Raw genomic sequence first — 21,030 nt, 5'->3', positions numbered from 1 at the left:
AAAGTGTAGTCTTGGCGAAATCTGTGATTATACAAGTATAATAGTCTTTGAAAATAAAATCATAATAGTGTACAAATTATAATTTCAATTAATTATAGTCGAATTTCGACTACCAACTACTAGGCGACCACTAGTTATTTCAATTTCAACTGGCCGAACGAGGCGTGAAAAGAGATTTAATTTTAGAATTAAAAAAAATATCGAAAACTACAAAATTGTGTGTATTAAACGAGATGTTCCCGTAGCTGACATTATAAATATTACTAGAGGTCCCGCAGTAGTCGAAATTCGACTATAATTAATTGTAATTGTAAGTTTTTACACTATTATGATTGTATTTTATATTTCTATAATCACAAATTTCGACAAGACTACACTTTAAAAAATATTAATAAAGACAAAGAATATTTAATCTATTCCCAATTTGACAACAGACGTCAAGAACAAAAGTATGCATGCATGTGTGCGTCAATATGATATGTAGTGTGTGTAATGTTTTCTTTATTGATTTAATGTATCTTTTATGCATTATTTTAAAAAGATATTAGCATTGTGCACTTCTTGTCTATATTCTTTATAAGTGTGGAAAATTTCATACTCCTCCGCCCGCGCAATTTTCGTAAAAAGGGATACAAAGTTTTTGCTTCACGTATTAATATATAGATATAATAAAAAAATGAAAACATACACAGAAAGGAAATGATCACATTGCGAAAGACAAAAGAACTGATAATTTAAAATTTCGCAAAACGCCTCCGGGGCCTAGGTCCGTCCATATAAATGGTTTTGCAAGATCCATCGTACCGTGAAGGAATGCAGTTCGCTAGGATCCTCGGACCTTCATTCTGTTGCCAAATACATGTTATGCTCCATTCACTACATTTCAATTTTACGTTTAGCATTTCGTAAATATAAAACAATTGAATACTACGCTTATTTTAATTCCTTTTCGTAATTTTTTTTTCTACCTAAGCTGATGGTTTAGAGAGACCATATCAGCGTCACCGGGCTAGTAGGCGAGCTCACTGGGCTCAAACCTGATGACATTGCTAACACGAACCCTAGCAAGAGCCGTGCTTCGCAGAATCTACCACCACATCGGAAACGCGACCCACTGAGAAGATCCGGCGAGAAACTCAGTGGGCCGTGTCTGTGGGTTAATTTACTCGCCGAGCCCTTCGTCGCAAGCGACGGGTTCGACGAGAATGATGAACGGGGTTTTTCTTCATTGTAATCTCGTACTTCCAAATGGGACAGTTTATCGATCGATTGCGTGCCTTGTATCAAATGTCGATTATCGACCTTGAGTTAATCTTATTATATTATACCTTTTTTTTAACGCTGGGGAACCCGTTTACGGTTTCCCGGTCGCGGGGGACTATTTTAATGCCCTACTATAAATCGAAGAACTAACCGATTACTCCGGTAAAAGCCAAAGATTACCACTACTGTTAGACAGTGGTCGATTAAATGAAATTGCGGAAGGCACGTCCAACAGTGTACATAGCATGTAACCATGTAACACAGTAAACCGCAAATGTAGCAATATCCATTTCATATTCAGCGGGCGATCGGTTTTGATACCGTTGCTCGCTCGCTTCGTACCTTGTCAGAAATACTCGGTGGGGGAATGGTGTATTGCAATTGAATTGCCTGTGGAAGCAAAACAATTAACTGAAGATTTAATATTAATTTATATTTCTTGTCATATTTTGAGATTACATTTCAAAATTTACTAGAAGATTCGTTGTGTTCATACTCTTACTATGAATTACGAAAATACAGATTAACTAAAATAATTAAATGTGTCATTTTATTATTTTAGTATTTGATAATAATTTTTTTATTACAATAAAAATAATTACAATATTATAGCATGCGAATCATAAAACGTATGAAGTAAAGAAGAAAAAGAAAAAAAATCCTCTCTAGTACACGTTGTAACAGATATATAGAGATGTAAGCCAAGGATGGTTGACATTAGCAGGCGGCTGATCTTGAAACTCATACAGCGCATTCCTATGCAATAGGTGGTGCTAATAGTGCAACAACCTGGCAACCGAACTGTCCTCCTGAGGATCTCTCGGTTCCAACTACACTGCGTCAATTATAAAACCCTAATCACAAACTGTAAATTTCAATTATAACCACGCAGTGTAAACGAATGCTATACGATAAATAAATAAATATGCAGCATGATAAGAAGACATGCTGCGCTGGCCCTAAGCAATGTAGTATAAGAGCAAGAAGAAGGACATACTAATATTGTGCAATATTGTAAACATTCAAAGCGTCGAAATTTCTGCAAAATAATAAAAAAAAGTTACGGGACAGATCGTTGATGTGGCGAGGCTTAGGGAAGGCCTATGTCCGCTAGTGGACTGAAAAGTATAGAGAATAAAAAAGTTTTTGGAATCTGCGAATCATTGTGGATCAAAGTATTAAAGAAGTTATTGAAGAATTTCCTATACATTTTATAGATTCTCCTTGCTGTTGCTACTGAAGATACCAACCAAACTATTTGACTAAATAAACCTGAATTTTAATCAACAACATTTTGATTAGTCTCTTTGGTCTAATTTCAATTTATGTACGCCATTGTTGTCACATGCATAAGGCCATAAATTAAATAGTTTAAATTTATTTTCAATGTTAGATGTTTGTGATGTGGCAGTACTTATTTAAATAAATAATTTAGGAACCAGTAATTAATCGAAAATGTATTAATTAAGGCAGTTCTGTGTATTTCGAGATTATCATAGGTTGTTATTTGTACAACTATCGTTTGCGCTAATTATTGCGCGGTTATTTTAACGGACTTATTGCGAACTGGGCTCGTAAATGCAAGGTTGCAAGATCGCGAGTTCACATCTAAGTGCTCGTGTTTGCCGTTTCGTTCTTTTTGCATAATTAGTTCACAAGATAATGAGATTCGTTGTTGGGGATAAAGAGAGATAAAGCAGTGCAGTGCAGCAAACCGTCCTATGCCTGAAAACACTCACGACATAGACTCCGTCCGAGCACAAAGTTTTTTACTTTGTACATAAAGAAAAACAAAAAAATTAGAACGGAACATGTTTCCAATTCTCTCACGTGTTCACTGTATATCTTTGGTCCCATTGCATACGAGTGCTAACGGACCGCGGAGGCATCATGCACTCCGCTTTGCACGACCATCGTGACCGCACACATCAATACCGTTGACTCCAATAGTAATGTCATGTTAATGTCATGGATCTGACAAGTCTATTACACCAGTTTGGCGCCAAACTGTAAATATTTTGAAAATTTATATCATATCTCGTGTGTACATATTTTGCCACAAAAATTGTCGCATATATTCTAGAACTAATTAGAATTGAAACTTTTTGTCTATGTACCATCTTCTAACTTCTATAATCTATCTAACTTTTATCTAAAATTCTTTTTTACACAACTTCCGTAGTATCTGTCACGCTGCTTAGTCAAAGACATGTCGAATGTAAATTCTAAAACTCGAGATTTATATTGAATCCTTACTTATCGAATAATTTAAATAATATTTACTGATTTATTTATGATACTGGACCCAGTCTGGTCTTTAAATATATAATGCAAAACCAGTCTTCCAATCATTGCCATTTTAACCAAATTAATCCACCACCCAATTTAAATCGAGATATTGCGAAATTCTAATTTCGTAAACTGCAAACTAGTGAATTATAAAGTCGCGAATTTGTATTCTGGTTGTTATTGTGCCTCGTGGAATCCATTGAGTAATAACAACAACAAGCTCTCAGTTAAGTTGGCTATGCCTCGGAATTTCTGAAAGTGTACGAACTGTAAAGACTTACTTAACTGCAGTCTTATATCTCACTCACTCACTTTCATAAGACACATAGATGGCTAATTTAGTAAACAGAAAAACGGACCCAATAAAAAAATTATTTATAAAAAAATGTGATGCTTTGTTGATTTGTATTAATTTATGATGACTAAGGCAACTGAGCAGTGTAAGATAGTGATTGTTGGAATTCATATTATGGTAAATATTGTAGTGTTGACAATTTTTTTTTTTTTTTTTTTGTATTATTAATATGTTATTATTATGTTATTGTTATGGTTATTAATATGTGTAATTTTCAGATGCCTGATTGAAGGTCTAATAAAAGACCGAAACGTTGCAAAAATAATAATGTAATTTGTTATTATGATCCTATCTTGTCCACATTCCTGAGATACAAAATATTTTATTAATAATTATGGACGATAATATTGATAATAGTAATTGTGATCTATGTTTTAAATAGGCAAAGACGAAACAGTTACCCGCTGTCTTTCACCCAATTTTCTTTCTTTTCGTGTTGTCAATAAAAAAGTCATATTTTTCGTCTTAAACAGATTTAAAAAAATACCATAAGACAGTATTTGTGAAATTTAAACTTTTTACGGTCTAAGTCATGGCTGGTTTATCGCTTAGCCTCAAATTACGTCATACGTAATGAATAAATACGTAATAGATACGTAAAGCAGATTTTGGGTAGTAATTTTGAAATATAAGACCTGACTGATTCTCGGTTATCATATCTAATAGTGATGTTTTTTTGTGTTTAAGATCAAAAAGTCGAATCACATGTTTGTAGGTGTCCTTGCTCGAGGTGTGTTTTTAATGGCATCTATTCGTCATACCCTTTATATGTAAGGCTGCCTACATAAATAAAACCCGGGTCACACATGGTTATTTGGCCCCGAAATTAGATTCCCTGTACTATGGAAACTAGAGATGGCATTGCTGCCGAGACCACCGCCGAGTCAGCCGAAGTCCAAACTGACCTACATATAAGTGTTCTTACTTGTGGTAGGACCTGTTGTGAGTCCGCGCGGGTAGGTACCACCACCCTGTCTATTTCGGCCGTGAAGCATTAATGCGTTTCGGTTTGAAGGGTGGGGCAGCCGTTGTAACTATATTTAAGACCTTAGAACTTATATCTTAAGATGGGTGGCGCATTTACGTTGTAGATGTCTATGGGCTCCAGTAACACCTAGTTAACACCAGGTGGACTGAGAGCTCTTCCATCCTTTTAAGCAATAAAAAAAGTGCTTAATTAATTAAATAATTACCGTTGTTTGTATATAGCATAAGTAATATACGTAAGACACACTTTCTTCGTGCCACATACAACATAATATTTTTCACTTGCACACCGCGCCTTGCCTCGCGGCCATGCTGAGGTCAGAATTAACATTAAATACTTCAATATGCGAGCGGTAAATGAAACCTTTCTAAGCCTCCATTTGTATTGGAAAAGCCGTGAAAGTGAAACAGCCGTAATGAGTACCGACTGACTGAGAAAACACCGGCTCAATGTTTTCTTTCCTGTTTTTTTTTTCCATTACGATGCAAATATGTTTCGAATACCAGGGATTTTATAATATAGGCAAAAGATTTTGAGTCGTAAAAAGGTACCTTATTTTGGGTTCAGTGAGTTATATGCCCTACTTATTTGCTGCTGGTAGTCTAAGGGATTATTCCCCGCGCGTACGGGTAGGTGAGCTCACGGGTTCAGCCTGAGAGAATTTGCTAACACTAGCCCTAGCAAGAGCAGTGCTTCGGAGAAGGTTACCCAGACGGCTACCAATTTTTCTAATGAAATACGTACTCAACAAAATTATGTTCACGATTGACTTCCACGGTGAAGGAATAACATCGTGTAATAAAAATCAAACCCGCAAAATTATAATTTGCGTAATTACTGGTGGTAAGACCTCTTGTGAGTCTGCACGGGTAGGTACCACCACCCCGCCTATTTCTGCCGTGAAGCAGTAATGCGTTTCAGTTTGAAGGGTGGGGCAGCCGTTATAACTATACTTGAGACCTTAGGGCTCATATCTGAAAGTGGGTGGCGCATTTACGTTGTAGATGTCTATGGGCTCCAGTAACCACTTAACACCAGGTGGGCTGTGAGCTCGTCCACGCATCTAAGCAATAATAAAAAATAAAAATAAAAACTACAACCGGATCGGAACCGCATTCAGTGAGTGACTAGCGTTAATTAATAGTATACTTTGCGTATAATAGGTATTTTCTACCGGAAGTTGCGAGATGATCATTAAAAATTGATAGCAAAAAAGTTGGATATAATAATGTTAAAATGGGAGTAACTGTTTAATGTAAGCGTGAACACGATATCAACCGAAATCTGCGACTTCTATTGTTCATACGTATTTATATAATTTACTTATATAATTAACGAGAAATTAAACATTTTATGTCATAATGTAGTGATAAAATTTATGCATCTTTCGTAAGAACTTGAGGCTCATAAATTTTCATCAACATTCTTTGATAAACAGCTTTGATATATATATATACCTGTATATACGTGGCCATTGACATGACACACGTTGTAACATTGATGTCATAACTACCGAAGAGGAAATTGTTATACATACATATGTATATGTATTTATAAATTTAATTTTCATGCTTCCGAGTAAGAAATAGGTATTATGCAGAAGGGAACAAAGACAAATTTTAATATCCACTGCATATACATCCTTAGTTAGTTACTAGGATTTGTCCTTTTCCTCACACGTCTTTCCTTATAATAGGATAACACTGAACTTTATTTTTAAATAATCTTAACTTTATTAAGGATTCGGAAAGCAGCATTACAAGTCTTAGAGATCACGAGATATTCCCAGACACCACACATGTTATTAGTATAACAGTTTAGACAATTTATTTACTAATCTTAATCTTGAGCCAAATCTAAAAGTTGATTCGTAATTTCTCTTGCATTGAAATGTCATTGGAGACATTTGACACCAACATCGCTGCTTCACTGAAAGCTATAAATCATTGAACTATAATAAGCAAAGACAAACACCTGTACGAATAAATAAGAAGGACAGTTACTTTCTCTACCACTCCTTCAGATAGCCACGAAATGCCAACACGACTGGGTCACCCATTTGGCGACGCGCTTATTATATTTGGACGCGACTCAAGCGATGCTCGCGAAGCGATTTGAACAATGAATTTAAATTACATGCGACTTATTAATTTAAAACTCTTTGTATTCGAAATTAGTTAGTATTTTTTATATATTTAAATTTCGTTCTAATTATTAGAATAGGAAGTGTTAATTACGCTGTTTTAATTATAATTGTATACGGGTTTGAATGGAATTTATTTTGTTTCTCGTCATAAAGTAAGACTCTGCTGTTTCAACAAAAGTTGCATAATTAAAATATTTTAATTTCAGTGGCATGCAGCAGAGATATCGAAGGTATTATACCAGTTTCTTGGGAAAAAATAACTAATAATAATATTATGGAAGTCGTAAATGAGAAATAGTAAAAGTTGTTCATGGGTTTGATCCGGTTTTGTTGTTATCTAAGATTGAGTAACACGAATCTACATCTAATTATAACGACAGTTAACATTATCTCAACCATTTCAAATGTTAATCTGCAATAATATTTTCGTTTGTAAAACAATACGTTCTTATATTTAATTACGTTTACTTTACAATTCCGGGTACTGCCTACACACGCCTTCTCACTTCATTTATTCATTATGTATTTATGTATAATATTTTTCAATTAGTTATTTGCATGAAATTAAATCTATCTATATATATAAAAATGAATTGCTGTTCGTTAGTCTCGCTAAAACTCGAGAACGGCTGCACCGATTTGGCTAATTTTGGTCTTGGATTATTGGTAAAAGTCCAGGGAAAGTTTAAAAGGTAGATAAATATGAAAACACTCAGAATTATATAAAAACAAACAATTTTATTTTTCCTTTGATCTGTCCCACGTCGGACGGATTTCTTTTGTTTGTCTTAATTTTATTTTATACAAAAGTTTGGGTCTTTTATTTATCGATTGAAGCACTACGAAGTCTGCCGGGTCAGCTAGTTAAAGCATATTTATGTATCCTTTTGTTTATTCTCATTGTTCAAACCGGAACACGCTAATGTGTTTGATACGACTTTGACAATATGACTCGAGTTCGCGTAGATCATCCCGTTGCTTAAGAGTTCAATGACAATTTATTTTCGATTTACTGTATAATCGCTCTTAAATTGTACCACGTCACAATACAATGTTTATGAATTATGTTTTTCGGTATGATTTCTCGCATGTCACAACACTACGCTGAACAATACGTTAATGCATTCCTTACTATTTATAATAATAATGCTTATTGAATATTCATACGTTCATACTAAACGGAGTTACAATGAGAGACTCGATAACTGTTGGTAGAAATCTCGTTGACCTTGCAAAACGTTACACGAATAATTTTGATACAAAAATTTGGCCTTGTTTTAGGTTTTGTTATTTTGTTGATGAATAATCTAATAATATTATTATTATCACTAAAATCTCATCTCTATTACAGAATTAGCCGTCTTAATTTCTTATGTTGTAGTTAATTAGTCTTTGGCTAGGTTTAGATTACCTACTGGATAGAGCTAGAGGTACGTATTATATCGAGAGCTATTTATAATTTGGAAAAAATATCTTAATTATTATAAAAATTTTCTTTAGCTACTTGAATGTAGAAATTGAAGTTCAATTAAAAAGATCGAACTGTTGTTGTTAATCTTCTATCTTCTTCTATATATATAAAAATGAATTGCTGTTCGTTAGTCTCGCTAAAACTCGAGAACGGCTGGGCCGATTTGGCTGATTTTGGTCTTGAATTATTCGTGGAAGTCCAGAGAAGGTTTAAAAGGTTTAGATAAATATGAAAATGATCGGAATTAAATAAAAATAACAATTTTGTTTTCCCTTTGATGTGTCCCCCGTCGGACGGATTCCTTTTGTTTGTTTTAACTTTATTTTATACAAAAGTTTAGGTCTTTTATTTATCGATTGAGGCACTACGAAGTCTGCCGGGTCAGCTAGTACTAAATCAAACGCATCTTTAATTGAACATGCAATTTCGAAAAGGGCACATCTCTGAAAATGTAAAATGTTCAGGAAATGAAAAACAACGGATTATTTTCTAAAGCAGTGTAAAAATTTAAATATTAACTTTTGAGTTATATTTTAATGTTAATTAGCAATTGAAAATTACTGGAATTGTTATAAAATGGGTGTAGGTAAGCCTCAAAACTACATGTATATGAAAAAACTTATTTGACAAAATATGCGACATGTGCCCTTTTCGAAATTGCATATTATATTCAATTACAAAGATAAATATCATCTATTAAGCGAAATGTTGCTTAATAGAATTTCATCCTTCGAAATGAGCTGAGGTATTGAGAGATGTATATAACTTTATTTAATTTGTATGTATTGTATGAAAGTAATTTTTATCTAAATCTGATACTGAACATTTTTTGTTACTTTTCTCTGGACTTTGACACATGTATATAAGAAATGCATAATAATACAGTTCAGTTCAAAACTGTCTCACGCGATTCGCTTGAATTTTCGCGCTAATTCTCATGTGATCAAAACTTCTATGCAACGAATTGAAATCAAATGTTGCGAAACAGAATTCTTGGTGACTGACAAACTTCTACCTATCTCTGTTAACAGTGTATTACGAATGTAGAATGAAAGAGACAAAAACAGTGAGTAAATGAATGGATCATGTGTGCAAGTAACAATGGCGCAAGTTTTTTTGTGGACTTACATATTTCTTATGTAAAAATCTGATATAAAGTAGGTTTTTGGAATACGAATACAGATTGATTTTTGCAATACTATGCAGATATGTAATCTGAGTGTACAATACAAAATGTTTTAAAAGCCCGCGTTTTTGTTTACAAAGAGCATATTTTGTAAACAAAGAAATACAATTTATCATGACAATACTACCAAATACCTTATACATATCTTAGTTTTTAATTTTTTATAAAATTAAGCATTCCGCAAATTGTATTTTTTTATTTTTTTTATTACTTAGATAGATAAGTTTGGGAGTCCCTGGCCTAAACTCATAAGTTTATAATAGCCGGCAAACTTCTTGAGCATTTGTCGACGTAGTGGGGGTAAGTTCGCGCATGGTACACTCACGTGCAAAAACATTATTTACTTTGCGTCATAATGCTATTAAATTATTAAAATCAACATATTATGTATTTATTTATATATTTATTAGAACATCAACAAAAAATATAGGTTAATAATTGTAATAATTTAATCTTGGGGTAAAATAGATATTCCTTCTATTAAGTCAAAACTAGAGCTGTTGCCAGGTCTTCGTTCAGTTGAAGCGAAGCTGGTAGGTATTTGTAATTTTTTTTTCGTTATCATAATCTTGACCATCATCATCATCACTGTTTTCATCACCCGAGTTGCTATCATCGTGATGAGTCGACATAGGGCTCATCGGTGTAGTTTAGAACTCGGTCGGTTCGGTCTTCTTTTTTGTCTATAATTAATTATTTTTTGAAGACATTCGATTCGTAGTAATCGAATGTTACTTTTTTCAATTACCAGCTTCCGATTACTTTCTGTTTTTTTTTTTGCATCTGAAGCCTAGCTCTTTCATAATTCGTCGTAAGCTTCATTCCGAGCCATTAAAATTTATATCTTCTTTAAATTTTTCGAAGCCTTTCTACGATACGGAGTTTCGCTGCTTGTTATGTAGTTATTATGATTACATCTTTTTATTACAGATTGAACGAAACTATCCATTCCGGTAACTTTCTTCTTCCCCGATCTTTTCTTACCCGGAGTCCGAAACACGGCGAGCAAGCCAGAGCCTTTAGCTTCATTAATAATGCACCTAACAGTACTCACTGATGTCTTTCTTGCTTCCAAAGTCTGTTTTACTTTTTCCATATCATTCTTCCCCTGTTTTATAATGAAGCAATATACGTCGTACACAATTTTTCTACCCTTTCTTTGGAATACTACACCAGTTTGTCGCGGCATAGTGTATTTTTTATAAAAAATCAACAAACACTCAACATATAGCAATGGCAACAAAGTCAACAAGCAATTATAACAAATAACTTAACAATTAATAACGATAGACTTTTTACTGTACGCAAGCGTACTTTTGAGAGCAAGCGGAAAGAGGGCGCGGTGCGGGGCGCAGGGTTCGACTGATCTACCAATAACGCGCTCGATACGATTTCCCCTGCCGTCGCGCCTCACCCTCACCACCAAAGTGATCTAAAATTCGGTTCTGCGCAGTCAAGGTCATTTGCTCAAGAAGTTTGCCGGTTACTATACCTACAATTTTATGTGCTTTTAAGTAATTCGTTCATACAATATTCGTTATTACTGGTTGTAGGACCTCTTGTAAGTCCGCGCGGGTAGGTACCACCACCCTGCCTATTTTTGCCGTGAAGCAGTAATGCGTTTCGGTTTTAAGGGCGGGGCAGCCGTTGTAACTATACTGAGACCTTAGAACTTATATCTCAGGGTGAGTGGCGCATTTACGTGGTAGATGTCTATGGGCTCCAGTAACCACTTAACACCAGGTGGGCTGTGAGTTCGTCCACCCATCTAAGCAATAAAAAATAAATCATATTTTGCATCTGAATAGCTGATTGCAGTCTAGGTATTAGACATAGTTTTCTCCGCGTATGAACGCGCCAAGGTCATTGTCCGACTTACATTTTATTAAAAGCGACGCGTAGAAGGATGTTAAAACCCGTATAGAATTCATTTTGCCAAAGGACAACCGCTGATTCACGCTTTTGGTATTAAATGTGATTCTTCGAATAAATTTTGCTCACGAAAAGTAATATCATTGCTAAATTTGGAAAATTTACGAAAGAATATTAAAAATTCTTTAAAAATTTTACAAATTTTCGTATCGAGTTTGGTTTTTTTCCTTTTTTCCTATTGTTAGTGAATTATTTCTAAATTTATAAATACAGTTTATTATAATTAGTTTAAAAACAGTTCACGTGATAATAGTACTGACGAAGCGTGTTGCGGATAATAACATGTATCTACTTTTAGGTTATTCAGGAATATTATGTTCTTTTTTTATAATCTATATATTAATACGTGAAGCAAAAACTTTGTATCCCTTTTTACGAAAATTGCGCGGACGGAAGAGTATGAAATTTTCCATACTTATAGAGAATATAGAGAAGAAGTGCACAATGCTAATATTTTTTTTAAATAATGCATAAAAGATACATTAAATCAATAAAGAAAACATTACACACACTACATATCATATTGGCGCACACATGCATGCATACTTTTATTCTTGACGTCTGTTGTCAAATTGGGAATAGATTAAATATTCTTTGTCTTTACTAATATTTTTTAAAGTGTAGTCTTGGCGAAATTTGCGATTATAGAAGTATGAAATACAATCATAATAGTGTAGAAACTTACAATTCCAATTAATTATAGTCGAATTTCGACTACTGCGGGACCTCTAGTAAATTATAATAGTACATAGTCATTACATATGTTCTTTCTACTTACTTAAAATTACTGTTTAATCTAGCGTTTTTTATTGCCACTATATTGTTTCCTACGTTGTAATAATTGGGCACGATGTTCAAAATTGTCGACGAATAACATTTTAGTCGTTTGCAATCACCCAAAAACTGAGGAGTCATTAAAACGTCAGAAATAATTTAATGACAATAAAAAACGCGAAATTAAATCGTAAAAGTAGTTTTCATTATTGTCATCTTCAATGATGGATTTTGTATTATTAATATGAAGGATGAATTCACGTTTCAACTAATATTAAGTGGTTACCGGAGTCCATAGAAGTGAACAATGTAAATGCTTTGAGAATCCTTGAGACGTGAATTCTAAGTCACCATTTTTACATTACAACGGCTCTACCGTCTTTCAAACTGAAGTAGGCAGGGTGGTGATACCTACGCTTGCGGACTCACAAGATGCTCTGCGGTGATTAAAAGTTCTTAATCAACACCAATCTTTTTGATTCCAGTTGAAATCTACCTGTCGCCGGTGGAGACTCACTGCAGTAATGTAGACTACTTCATTCCCGACGAGAACAACGAAACCAAAGGCCTCTCAGACGATGCAATGAACAGGTGATTATAATTACACAATTGACATGAAAGATGCGATACTTAGCGTACGTGAACTTGTTTAACGCATGTCCAAGCACATATCCCATTTAGATTAAAATCAATAAAGTTTTATCTTTTATTGCATAGATGGGTGGACGAGCTCGCAGCCCACCTGGTGTTAAGTGGTTACTAGAGCCCATAGACGTCCACAACGCAAATGCGCCACCCACCTTGATTTATGATTTCATAAGGTCTCACTATAGTTACAACGGCTGTCCCGCCCTTCAAACCGCTGCATTACTGCTTCACGGCAGAAATATGCAGGGCGGTGGTACCTACCCGCGCGGACTCACAAGAGGTCCTACCACCAGTAATTACGCAAATTATAATTATGCGGGTTTGATTTTTATTACACGACGTTATTCCTTCATCGTGGAAGTCAATCGCGAACATTTGTTGAGTACGTATTTCATTAGAAAAATTGGTACCCGCCTGGGATTCGAACACTGGTGCATCGCTCAACACGAATGCACCAGACACTGGTTTCATTGGTACATATTTGTCTAAGATTAAGGCGACGTAAATTATTTCAAAGCAATTCTAAAGCACACTGACCGCGACAGCTTACAACTAGAGGCGAGGCCTTGCGTCCCATTGCAAGTGGGTCGCCGGCCAACAGTTCCGAATATAATAAACTATTGTTTGACACGGATCATTCGTTTAAATTGATTCACTCCTCTCTTCCTTTCGACGGTTATAAACTGTTTTATAGGTTTGGTTTTGATTGAATTATGGTGAAATAATGTTCGTTAATATCATGTTGTCCATTGTATATTTTCTTATCTTTACTATCAGGTTAATGCTCTGTGTTTTTTATTGTTTAGATTGGTGGACGAACTCACAGCCCGCCTGGTGTTAAGTGGTTACTAGAGCCCATAGACATCTACGACGTAAATACGCCTCCCACCTTGAGATATAAGTTAATAAGTCTCAAGTATAGTTACAGCAGCTGCCCCACCCTTCAAACCGAAACGCATTACTGCTTCACGGCAGAAATAGGTAGGGCGGTGGTATCTACCCGCGCGGACTCACAAGAGGTCCTACCACTAGTAAAAATCTGTGTAAGCTTATTCTAACACGAGATCTTTTCAATGCGCAAGACTAGTCTCTGCTCCGTTTTTATTCACATCACCACATCGTCAATTGCAGTTTATTGTAAAACATAATAATATTCCTCGTATATATTTTTTTAACCACTCAACCATTCTGCTTGGTTATCCACAAACCAATCAATTCAGATCGATAATATTCCATTCTCCTTAAAGTTTCGAGTTTACTATTTATTTTGCCCTTGAATGTGGCTATTTCTTGTATATGTTTCAGTTACTTCTCGCTCGTAAAATGGTTTGTTCTATCTTGTATCACTGGTGGTAGGACCTCTTGTGAGTCCGCGCGGGTAGGTACCACCGCCCTGCTTGTTTCTGCCGTGAAGCAGTAATGCGTTTCGGTTTGAAGGGTGGGGCAGCCGTTGTAACTATACTTGAGACCCTAGAACTTATATCCAAGGTGGGTGGCGCATTTACGTTGTAGATGTCTATGGGCTCCAGTAACCACTTAACACTAGGTGGGCTGTGAGCTCGTCCACCCATCTAAGCAATAAAAAAAAATATCTATGAAAATTTCAGTTCTAACATCTTATAGACGTAAAACTACAGGAGGAATAGAAATGAAGTAACAAACAACATAAAAAAAAACATGATTTTGTTTTCACACTAGATTAACTATTTCTCAATCAATATATTTTCAATGTAAGACTTAGTATAACCATTAATAGTGACCTACTGGTCCTTAAAGATAATGAAATAAAATTAATAAAAACCGTTTGAATAACGCACAGCGAATTGTTTAATGTTTATTGTAACAGAAACGTAAAGGTTATTGTGCAACCTCCGAACAGAACCTTCATGAACGAATTATTTCATATTATTTCGTCAAAATAAATGGTCATAAACGTATGGTAGTTACAACACGCGTGCAACATTAAAGATGAATTAAAATGCAATAACAACCAACAGAGTTATTGTATACTGGCGACCCGCTCTCGCTTCGCTTCGGAAACATTAAATTTTATTATTGATAGTTGAGTCCCGCGATGCTACCCGCGGTTATTGTCGTACCGCGGGTGAGGCCGCGGGGCGAAGCTAGTCTAAAAAAGTAGCTTAAGTTACTCCTTATATCATCAGCTACCTGTCAGTGAAAGTCCCGTCAAAATCGGTCCAGCCGTTCCAGAGATTAGCCGGAACAAACAGACAGACAGACAGACCGACAGACAGACAAAAATTTAAAAAAATGTTATTTTGGTTTATGTTATATATATATTCATATGCATGTAGTAAAAGGCGGTTATTTCAATATTACAAACAGACACTCCAAATTTTATTTATATGTATAGAGTAGCGGCCCGCTCCGGCTCCGCTCGGGTCTTTAACAAAAATTTCAACGCTATTTGACGTTGTTTTATTTTTTCAAATAAAACAACACTTATTGCGGCATAACTGTAATAGTTAGAAATATGCTGTCACGACACTTTTTGTGCACTTTTTGCGATGTAAAGAATATTTTAGGTAATTTTTCACACCTTGGGTTACATTATTGGAGTTTTAGTAAGGATCCCGATTTTTTTCAAAAAAGATTATAGCCTATGTCATTCGGGAATAGTGTAGCTTTCAAACAGTGAAAGAATCTTTCAAATCGGTTCCGTAGTTTCGGAGCCTATTCAATACAAACAAACAAACAAATCTTTCCTCTTTATAATATTAAGTATAGATAGTATATATATATTTTTTTCTATGAAGTTTAACTATGAAGTTTAATTCTTTGAAAGCTGATTTATGGAATTTTCCGTATACAAAAACCAAACACGGATTTCGCATTTAAAATGGCAGTCGATATCTTTATTTAATTATATTTGTTCTGTACGCAATCAAACCAAAAAATCAGTTAAATTGTCTCGTGTTGAGCGAAGAGCTATGCTGAAGGAACTACTTTACTTAACATTCGCAAAGCTTTTCAATTTTTTATTATTATTTTTTCCTTTGTAGGCAGACAAGCACACGGTCCACCTGACGGTGAGTGGTTACCGTCGCCCATGGACTTCAGCAATGCCAGGGGCAGAGCTAAACCGCTGCCTACCTAACCTGCCTATTACACAAACTGTTCAATCTATAAACTGTTTCCAGGCTACATATGGCTCGGTCAACGGTGGCGTTGTTCATTGTGGCGTTCTTGACGTTGTTCATTGCTTTCTGGACGGGCGTCGTCGGCTGCTGGAAGCGCAGTCCCGGCAACATCACCGCCACCGCTATACTGATGCTCGTCACATGTAAGTCCGAACTTTATCACCACTTTATAAGCCCTTACTTGAGTCGTCTATTATCAAAGGTGGCAATCTGTGCATTTGGACAAAAAAATTTATTGATATGTCAATACACATTGATTTGAATATAATCGTCTCCTTCAAAGAATACGGTTCAAAACCTGCATTAAATAAAGGTTAATACTTAACCTGTTATTTATCTAAGATGTCGTTCAGAAGAGTTGTGACTGCCAATGGAAGACTAAGTCAATAATTCGTTTTTCTGATTTACCAATAATTGTCCAAAAGTCACATTGCCGGCTTTGATAATAGTCGACTCACTTAATCCCTCTTTAATATGTTAATACGTGAAGCAAAAACTTTGTACCCCTTTTTACGAAAATTGCGCCGACGGAGGAGTATGAAATTTCTCACACTTATAGAGAATATAGCGAAGGAGTGCGGAATGCTAATTTTTAAAAAAAATTACGCGTTAGAAATATATTAAATCATTAAAAAATACATATTTTTTTTGCATGGATGTGTGGACGATCTCACAGCCCACCTTGTGTTAAGTGGTTACTGGAGCCGATAGACAACAGCGCCACACACCTTGAGATACAAGTTCTAATGTCTCAGTATAGTTATTACGGCTGCCCCACCCTTCAAACCGAAACGCATTACTGCTTCACGGCAGAAATAGGCGGGGTGGTGGTGCCTACCGCTGTTCTAACTGCATGCAAATTTGAGCTAACTTTAACGCTATCGAAAATTTCAAAAAACTCGCACTAAGCACACTGGTACTTTTTCAATGGATACGCGGCTTTGATGTACTCGCCAATTGGACGTAACTGTACGTGTTCGTTCCAGGTCTGCTGTCGGCGGGCGCTATGGCACTGTGGCACGGGGTTGAGTTTTATGAAAAAGAGAAGGTTGTAGGAGAGGAGTTCTATCAACAATGGCCCAACGTGAGTCATTAGAACATAATATTTAAACCTGAATATTTTTTCGTTGAAATTGAAAAGCATATTGTTAAGAGATTAAATTTTAATCGAGGAGTATAAAGCAGATAGTTTTAAACGAGTTCCGCGGCAGGTACTAAAAGACAACTCATCGATATGGTACGACTGGTCGTACATCCTCGCCTGGTTGTCTGTGGGCGTCTCCTTCTCCAGCTCCATAGTATTCTTCTCTGCCGCCATTTGTCTCTGCAAAGAAAAGCGCCGGGAACAGCAGAATAATGTGCAGTACATTATGCCAGGTTAGAGACCGGCTCGGCCGCCATTTTGTGGGTTCGGCCATCTTGTGCAACGGTTAACGCTTGGCGGTTAAGGAAGATCTGGCAACGAAACTTTTGTATATTTTATTTCGAACGATCATAACTTAGTTATAAGCGAAAGCTACGTAAGTATCATCATACTAACAAAATGCTTTTTCTCTTTCTTTCCATGTTCGGAATGGCAACTGCGGACTCGCGACCGGTCTAAATTTATTAAAAAAATATAATTTCTCTAAAATATCTGGTTTACGCCAAACGCAATACTAACATGCTTACATACATTAACATGGTGCTGTACGTTTTACCTATTGAATTCTATCCAATTTTAACTGTCGTTAATTTTATAATTCCCATTGTTCTCGGTTTTTTTTTAAACTCACCCACACATCTCACACGAAACTACGAATGTATTTTTTTATAAAAAAAAACCCTGTTGCCATAATTACCGTATTATTCGTACGCAATCAACACCCGCACGATAAACACTCACGTACACAATTCGAAAATCGATATTCGTTGTCGGATATTGGTATAAACCAGATATTACGTGACAACTCTCGCGTTTGGTACGATTGGTCGTATATGGTGGCGTGGTGCGGCGTCGGACTGTCACTGCTGTCGGCCATCTTGTTTTCGTCGGCGGCCATTTGCTTACGCGGCGAGCGAGAGCGGGAGGAAGCGCTTAATATGCAGTACCTCATGCCGGGTAATCCGCTTATCATAACTTCCTTTATTACGAAACATCATTAAACAAAAACTAAATCATTTATATATTTAAGGCTGCGTATTAATTTTCCGAGTTTGTGCATTTTAAACGATAAAGTTAACATATCTTAAATCTAAAGCGATTGTTTAATATATATTGAAACATTTTACTTCATTAAGTACCTACACAGTGACCATTGTTCGGAAAATGTTAGCGATGATGTCATGAATTTAAAAACAATAATCGTTCAATCCAAATGAGACACAATCAATACTTTTGTAAATACATTTCTCAATCGTTGGCACGGCATGCTTGTGACGTTGGGGGATTGGTTCTGATTTATAATAGAATATTTTATAATACTTATATATAAATTTGTGATTAGTTTGAGAAACTATATATTGTATCATTCTCATTAATTTAGAGATATAAAACATACATAACTCAGAATAAGCTAGCAACATTCGATGTGTCAACAAAAGTATTAATATCGAATTTGTTTTTCCAGTATACCCACAAAAGCAGCAGTACGCTTACGCCGGATACCCGCCGCCCGCGGCGTACCCCGGTCCCTACTACCACGGCTCGCAGTACGGGCCCTACAACTACTGAGCACGCGACCAGATCCCGGACCTGGTGGCGCCGCACTGCGCCCCCGCCCCGCAGGCCCCGGCCCGCAACCCCTCGCCCCGCGCCCGTACAACCTCCTCCCATTCCTCACTCGACACATTTAACTCCCACCGGAAAATCAAACGACCCAAGCTGATCGGCGACAAGAAAGTCTACCGCCCGGTCAGAAGGCACACCCTGTCCCGTATAGACGAGACGCCTCCCCAAACGCTGGCCCGACCTCGGTCCAAGAGTCTACAGCACTCTGCGGATGATTTCTCGTCGACGCGTCCGATGCTCCGGTCTCGCTCCAACGTGTCAGCGGACACGAGCAGGAGCGTGCCCGTCTGCAACCAAAGTCACGAGATTGGTAACCAGCTGGAGAGCAACAGCCCCCAGTACGCAGAGCCTAAAGACTCTGACTCGTCTTCGTACGAGCGGCCGGCTTCGATGACGGACCTGCCTATCATGGTACCCATCGACCAAGTGACCGGCGCCTACGTCCCCTACCCCCAATACTCGTACTATCACGACGAGGGTTGTAAGCTCAACCGTTTGAAAAGGAACAACAAGAAGTCTAAAAAGTCCCCAAAAAACAATGTTTACCTTGCATTCATGTACTGAGCGCGCGGGAGCCGTAACGAAGTGACGGTGAAGAGTTTCGATTCAAGGCCGTTGCAGTGTAAGACGCCACAGCTATGTGACTCCATTTAAAAGTTGACATTCTCAACTGTCAATGTCATTTAAACTTTTACGTACCTACACTATCTGATTAATGCAAACGAAACAGGTCCGATTCTGGTTGCGAAACTGACGCACGTTAATGGCACATTTTATATGGGCCGAGCTATGTATCATCAGTATCTAAATGTTGAAAGTTGTTTATGGAATATCGATAAAGTTGAAGGGAATCGTCGCTCGGCCCCTACCTTGAGCACGGCTTACGAAACTCCGACACCGCTGGTCCCTTCGGAGCGTGATGCTTCCGACGAACAAAGCCTTTGTCTCACGAAATATAGTTGTAATTAGTGATTTTATTCCAACGAGGAGCATATTAGAAAGTGAAGTGGTCTACGTTATGCCGAACAGAAGAAGCAATCCAAATTAGCGATGTGGTAATAATTTTAATAAAAATAATAATCGTTGGTTTTTTGTTCACATTTGACATAACACCGACCACAACAGGAGTTTTAAATATATATTCACTCCGCCATAATATATCGCAGTAAAACAAAACGTTTAGTTAGAATAATTATTAAGATTTTTTTTATTAGTGCGTACATTAATTACCTACACAAAAGAATTGTCTCAAAATCCACAAAACAAAATATCGTTGTAGTGCCTTTGACAAAAAAAAATGCTCATCTATATTTATTTATATAAGCATCATGAACTTATTGTAATTTATAGGTTTCATAGTTCAATATATTGAAATTATTTTAATCAGTATACATAATGCTCTTGTAATTGCTCAGATATTCATATAAGTACCTTCTTCGTAGCATAATAATGATGATAATACCATCCCAAATAAATTTAAGTTCTTATATATTGTCGTATTAAAATAACGGTTTATATTGTAGAATGTATATCTAAAATTGGTGGCTTCCATTTTGTAAAAAAAAAAACAATAAACAGTTTTTTTTTTTTCGAATTTAAATTTTTAAACTAAGGGTTTATTAATCGTTCTTATCGTATCGTTCGAGTCAATCTAAACAGAACCAATTAGTTAAGAGTTCGCGAATCTATTGTAAATTTATCGATATAAGTATATTTAACGAAAACGACTAGAGATTGTTTACAAGTATTTTTCATCACTATTGTATTTAAATTTTACAAATAAAAATTGCAAAAATGAAATGTATTGGTTTTTTTTTCACACAATAATATCTGCAATGATGTCATTTGTTCTGTAAGTATGCAGAATAGTCGACTGACTGACTGACATTAGGTTCACACGGTACCAGATAGTGATCAGAAGTTTTTTTCATACCAATTCTAGTGATCTCGAGAGGTCATACTAGATCTACCTACTGAATGAGTTGGAATAGTATTGCTCAACTCAGAACGTACCTGGAATAGCCCTATAAGCCACTGATCGGCAACC

General features: G+C 36.2%; 2 protein-coding genes and 1 long non-coding RNA gene across 4 annotated transcripts in view; 2 read left to right on the top strand and 1 right to left on the bottom strand.

The window, feature by feature from the left end:
* Positions 1-20,783, top strand: part of LOC101739854 (uncharacterized) — a 58,493-nt gene extending 37,710 nt beyond the window's left edge. Inside the window, exons 3-7 of one of the 2 annotated variants that reach the window (XM_004921890.5) lie at positions 12,890-12,995; positions 16,214-16,356; positions 17,200-17,297; positions 18,149-18,314; positions 18,823-20,783. In XM_004921890.5, coding sequence (XP_004921947.1) covers positions 12,890-12,995; positions 16,214-16,356; positions 17,200-17,297; positions 18,149-18,314; positions 18,823-18,926 — 617 coding nt within the window. In that variant the 3' untranslated portion in view covers positions 18,927-20,783. Of the gene's footprint in view, positions 1-12,889; positions 12,996-16,213; positions 16,357-17,199; positions 17,298-17,424; positions 17,591-18,148; positions 18,315-18,822 lie in introns of both variants that reach the window. The other variant, XM_004921891.5, reaches the window with a different exon arrangement.
* On the bottom strand, positions 6,605-12,883 carry LOC134200419 (uncharacterized). The gene is made up of 2 exons (XR_009975340.1): positions 12,409-12,883; positions 6,605-6,831 (listed from the first exon to the last, which is right to left on the bottom strand). It is a non-coding gene; the product is annotated as an uncharacterized LOC134200419 (long non-coding RNA).
* Positions 18,962-20,783, top strand: LOC119629762 (uncharacterized). The gene has a single exon (XM_038016810.2). It carries the CDS (start codon positions 19,218-19,220, stop codon positions 19,545-19,547), a length of 330 nt encoding a protein of 109 aa, XP_037872738.1. The 5' UTR covers positions 18,962-19,217; the 3' UTR covers positions 19,548-20,783.
* Positions 20,784-21,030: the final 247 nt, after the last annotated feature.

Source organism: Bombyx mori, chromosome 17 (assembly GCF_030269925.1).
Source record: "Bombyx mori chromosome 17, ASM3026992v2".
Classification (NCBI taxonomy): Eukaryota; Metazoa; Arthropoda; class Insecta; order Lepidoptera; family Bombycidae; genus Bombyx; species Bombyx mori.
Note: the sequence above shows the minus strand (reverse complement) of the source record. Positions and strands in the feature narration are given on the sequence as shown.